Below are 4,884 nucleotides of genomic sequence, written 5' to 3' on the forward strand. Positions count from 1 at the left end.
AGTGTATATGAATTCACGAGTTTTTGCAGTACAATGTTGTCAGATGATTTCATTATGTATACAAAAAGCTCATCTTGTACCAACTGTTTAGCTCGTGTATCAAAATTCAGGGCATTAATAAAAGAATTACGTATATCACTATATAACTCACACTCCAATATAAAATTAACTTCATTTTCAATATTTTTTAACAGACGACCCAAATCCTACCTGTGACTAATAACGGTTCTCCCCTATCCTTCAGACTCTTTATTGACGTAACAAAAGCACTGCTATACATACTAACATACAAGGCCATACAAGCAGATGTACACAGAAGGAGTGTAGATGATGTTCAACACGTCGTTTCAACTTCTCTAAAGCCCAAACATTCTTTGACATATCAATAAGGTTTTATCAAGTCATTGAACATATCTACTTATTTACATACATCCTACCCGTGACTAACAATGGTTCTCCCCCACCGCCCCAGACGAGCTGACCTGAATAAAATGTTGGCCGCGGGACGGGCCCATGCCCCTCAGGGGGGACGCCCAAACACAACAAAGGGCCCGGCCATTTAACAATCACGGGGGAGGAAATGTCAAACTAAAACACTTTTACAACATCATAAATTAAGTACATGTACAAAATGATTTGTAAAAAGATTACTTTAGTAACTTAGGACATATTTGATACTTTCTTGACTAGTAAAGTAGCACTTTTAAGAAAAGATTATTACCCACGACTGTCACATGGTATCGCCCAGCCCAAATTTGGGGACGGATTAGTCCCAGGCCGTTGACCCCACGCGTCATCCCTGCCCGACTCCCGGATCACAACTACCCCTTTTTCTCGTGTTTCTCCCCAGAAGTCGGTGTAAAAAGCGGTGTACCATGGCCACAGGAGCTGTAACCACCGCCCTGTCGTACGATAACGCCCTGCTGGCGACCCTGGCGGTGTACGGGTCCCTGCTGGTGCTCAAGTTCCTGTTCGTGTCCGCTGTCACCAACTGGCGTGGGTACTCCTTTCTTTGTCTTGTCCCGTCAACAGTTGTAGATTTGTGACCTCTTTCTTCTTTCTGTACTGTACTACTGTTATGAGTAGGATCCGATTATATTACAATTTTAAGTATTTTAGCTCATATACAGAGCAGAGCAAATTAGAGTTCGTCAACGTTTTGATAAAACCTCCTTCGTCAACCCAGGTAGAAGATCTTTTCCAATCCTCTGCTTTAATACCTGAGCGATATGCCAGCTTTAATATCTGATCTAGTATCTCAATGATGTATGTCAAACTGGGGCATCTATGATCTATAGCAATATCTAGAACCAAGGGAGAGCTGGTGATTTCGCTTCACAAATGTGTTAGAATGGCCAGCAAAGGCAAAACACGATAGAATCAATCATGTCTTACAGTGTCATAAACTTCTCTTCTCTCTATCAGTCCATTATTATCAAATTTGGTCTTCGACTTATTTATACGGAACCGGGGTCCTTGAAAGAATACATTACGCTGATATACCTATGCTCCCTTCTAAACTACATGTCATTGTGTGAACCTGTAAGAACAGATCAGTTTTGCTACGCATGGATGCTCATTTTGATACAGTCTACTGAAGTGGACGAGTCCATTATCTCCAAGCAGATGTAGGAAATGGCTCGGTGTTTTCCGGAATTTAAGGAGGACGCACTAGTAATTGGTAGGAGTTGTATTTAGATTCACATTGGTGTATTAATGCAGCCAGTAGGTACCCAATCTATTATATATTAATAAGGCAGTTTGGCGTGTTCCTTTTTTAACACGTCCCTTCCGAAAGACGAATTCACGCGGGTTGGGGTTTTGTGCGCGTGAAAAATGTGCGCGTGAAAATTTGCGCGTGAAAAATCTGCGCGTGACAATATGCAAATTAGCTGATTCCCAAGGGATTCAAAAAGTTTTTGCAGTTTTAAACTTAAAAAGCTCAAACAAGATGGTACAGAATGGAATTAAGTATTGTATTGTTGCATTCTAGGGTACAAAATCTCGATCTGATTGATTTTCAAGTGATTTTCAAATGTTAAGTTTTCACGCGCAAAAAAGTTTGAAATCTGCGCGTGAAACAATTTGCTTCAAAAAAGATGAAATGAAGCTTCTAGAATGGAGAAAAACCTCAGATTGTAACATTTTACAATATAAAACCTCATACAAGTAATTTTTCCATGTATTTCTGTGAAATTAATGGGATTTCGGATTGTTCAAAATATGCAAATGAACCTATTCCCAAGGGATCTAAAAATCAGGATTTTTTCAAACCAAAAATTCTGGTTACATATGGGAAATTGTATCACAGGATCAAATTTTTTTGCCTTAGAATTCCTTGCTGCACATTTTCTGACATATTTCAGGAACTTTATTTTTTCACGCGCAAATTTTTCACGCGCACGCGCAAATTCTCCACGCGCAGAAAACCCGTTCCCATTCACGCCACCTGAAGTTGATACCTAAAGAAGGGATTTTTTTACCGGTTTGATACTAGAACCTCCCCTCCAGTAAAAACAATCCCCGCGACTCAACCTCTGCTTGGATAATAAGTATTCAGGTATATTTGTGATAGGAGTTCCCCAGTTTATGGCTGTAAACATCTCTTGGTTTTACTGTGAAAACGCCTCCCGTTGGGACACGAAGGGACAAATAATTCATAAACCGATAAAAGGTCTTTCATTCAATATTTACCGCTTGCTGCTTGACCTCAACACACAGCTAGCTACAACGTATGGTCCCGTTTATGTTTGAGGTTATATTTAAGTCCTTACAGGTTCCGTACTGAGTCGAATGATAGGAAGATTAATCTTCAAGACAAATGCTGAACTTGTGGACAAAGTGTTTTTCTTAAATACAAAAAGTTTTCTTCAGACTGTCTCTACTCTAGGAAGAAACAATAAAGTTTGCGGCCAAAGAAGCCGACGCGTCCCGGGCTAAGCTCGTGTTCTTGTATTTGCCAACGCCATGTGTATTCACTTTCGCCCACACTAGCCCACACAAAAATGAGGTTTGATCAACCCTACATGCGTATGCGTTCAGTAGGTAACGAAGAGAAATGTAATTTTAGTTTTAAAGAATTACTGCGAAAAACAACTTCAGTTGTTTTGATCTAGTTTGTGTTGACCTGCCAGGACGCCATATGTCAGACCTGTTTGCCTTCGGGCTGAACACAGTTAAAACATGGTAAAACCGGCCCCTTTCTAACCTCCCTAACAGGCTCTGTGATACGGGCGTTTGTGGCTCAGATATGCTTTATTTCTGATGGCATAGTTGTTTCTAATTATACTTTCTCTCTTGTGGTGTCCATAATTATCAGAATATGATATTTTGTGTGCAAAGAAAAAATATCAGGAGCCCTCCAAGGCACTCCAAAAGTCCGACTCCTATAGAGTCTGGTACTGAGGCAGCCTTTCCCACGCTAGTGGTAATTTGTTTAGAGCACAGAAACAACAGCCGTGTTCTCGAGTTTCTGTACACTGCGTTAACTAGCGTGATTCTACAGTAAACTGGTAGTATGCAGTGTACTGTACATTACTTGCTCCAAGCTAAGGGCGGAAACACGGTACTCTCCAAGTTAGAGGTTAGGCTCCGGCTGTTTTTTTAACGTTTTTTTAAGTAGTTTTTATCGGGCTTTCTATTTTTAATTTATCTTGCTGTGTCAAAACCTGGCTGGCGTACTTCAAGAAAAATGACAAAATAGAAAGCCCGATAAAAACGACTAAAAAACGTTTGAAAAAACAGCCGGAGCCTGACCTCTGCTTGGAGAGTAGAAACACGGTACCCGCTGTCGTATGCAGCAGAGTCGGTTGCACTATTTTTCCGTCACGCCCACTGTAGTCACGCCCCGATAGTCAGTTACGGAAGTCAAACCAACAGCAATGCGGTCTTGTTCCTAAACAAACATCGTACAAGTGTACTGCATTTGCGTAAGTGGGTCAGAAAACTGTGCACTAGGACGGATCGACAGTAAATAGTCAATTGTGGGGAGTAAGGGACAGTTCGTTTATGCTGTAAGAAGGGGTTTGGAATGCTGTTCCCACCTACCGTGACCTAGGGTTTGTGGGGTCTTTTGGGGGTTACAAAGACACTGGATACCCACTGTGTGTAACTATAACGACCAGTCTTCTAGAGAGTTTTTGTGAACATTGAAACATAGTTCTAATAGTACACTTTTTCAATGCTTCGCCCCTCGTAGCTGAGACTGACCCATCATTACAGCTTCGGTAGGGTTTCAGCCAAGCACATCGGGTCATCCATTCTCTCGTCTTGAGTATTTCGGGTGTTTTGAATAAGACAGATTTTAGTGAATTAGATTCTTGTTGATGTCGGTTAGACGCTGTTGTGTCCTTAACAGGATTTTCCTCACTCCACCCAGGTGTAAGAATAGGTACCTGACATGTTACGTTAGAGAGGGATGGGCCCCACCTTCAAATACTGTGCCTATAGATACAGTGGATACCAACCTGCTGCCGCTAAGGCCTCAAAAAAAGCTATGGGGCTACCACCCTTACCCTTCTGTGTACTATTGGCGTGCTCAGACACGTTTAACATGTTCTAGGTGTAAAGGCAGTGGACGGGAGAGTGATAGACTCTAGTTTTCATGATCTTCAAACACATTGCCCTATAAGGCTATATGGCTATAGCAAGACACACCCACTGCATTCCGACCTCAAAAAAGGCTATGTAACTACCTTTACGTTTGGCTTTTTTTCAGTAACTAGCATACTAATATTTCTTATGTTCCCCATGTCTAGCTGCGTACCCGCACACGTTCCCGTTCCTGCTGGTGGGCCTGTTCTACGTGCTGACGTCACCGGAAGCGGAAATGGCGACACTGCTGATCCGGGTGTTCGCCGCCGCCAGTCTGGTGGACATGCTGTC

General features: G+C 42.0%; 4 protein-coding genes across 4 annotated transcripts in view; 2 read left to right on the top strand and 2 right to left on the bottom strand.

Annotated features, from left to right (window-relative positions):
- LOC118407668 (tropomyosin-1-like) overlaps positions 1 to 4,884 on the top strand; it is a 1,169,601-nt gene that overhangs the window by 570,506 nt on the left and 594,211 nt on the right. The gene's annotated exons all lie outside the window — the stretch shown is intronic.
- Positions 1 to 4,884, bottom strand: part of LOC118407610 (zinc finger protein 25-like) — an 865,280-nt gene that overhangs the window by 538,856 nt on the left and 321,540 nt on the right. The gene's annotated exons all lie outside the window — the stretch shown is intronic.
- The window catches only part of LOC118407627 (zinc finger protein 525-like), a 976,997-nt gene that overhangs the window by 529,923 nt on the left and 442,190 nt on the right, over positions 1 to 4,884 (bottom strand). The gene's annotated exons all lie outside the window — the stretch shown is intronic.
- Positions 876 to 4,884, top strand: part of LOC118407692 — a 12,664-nt gene continuing 8,655 nt past the window's right edge. Inside the window, exons 1-2 of the mRNA XM_035808210.1 lie at positions 876 to 996; positions 4,758 to 4,881. Of these exons, the coding sequence (XP_035664103.1) occupies positions 876 to 996; positions 4,758 to 4,881 (245 nt within the window). The remainder of the gene's footprint in view (positions 997 to 4,757; positions 4,882 to 4,884) is intronic.

This window comes from Branchiostoma floridae, unplaced genomic scaffold (assembly GCF_000003815.2).
Source record: "Branchiostoma floridae strain S238N-H82 unplaced genomic scaffold, Bfl_VNyyK Sc7u5tJ_1439, whole genome shotgun sequence".
Classification (NCBI taxonomy): domain Eukaryota; kingdom Metazoa; phylum Chordata; class Leptocardii; order Amphioxiformes; family Branchiostomatidae; genus Branchiostoma; species Branchiostoma floridae.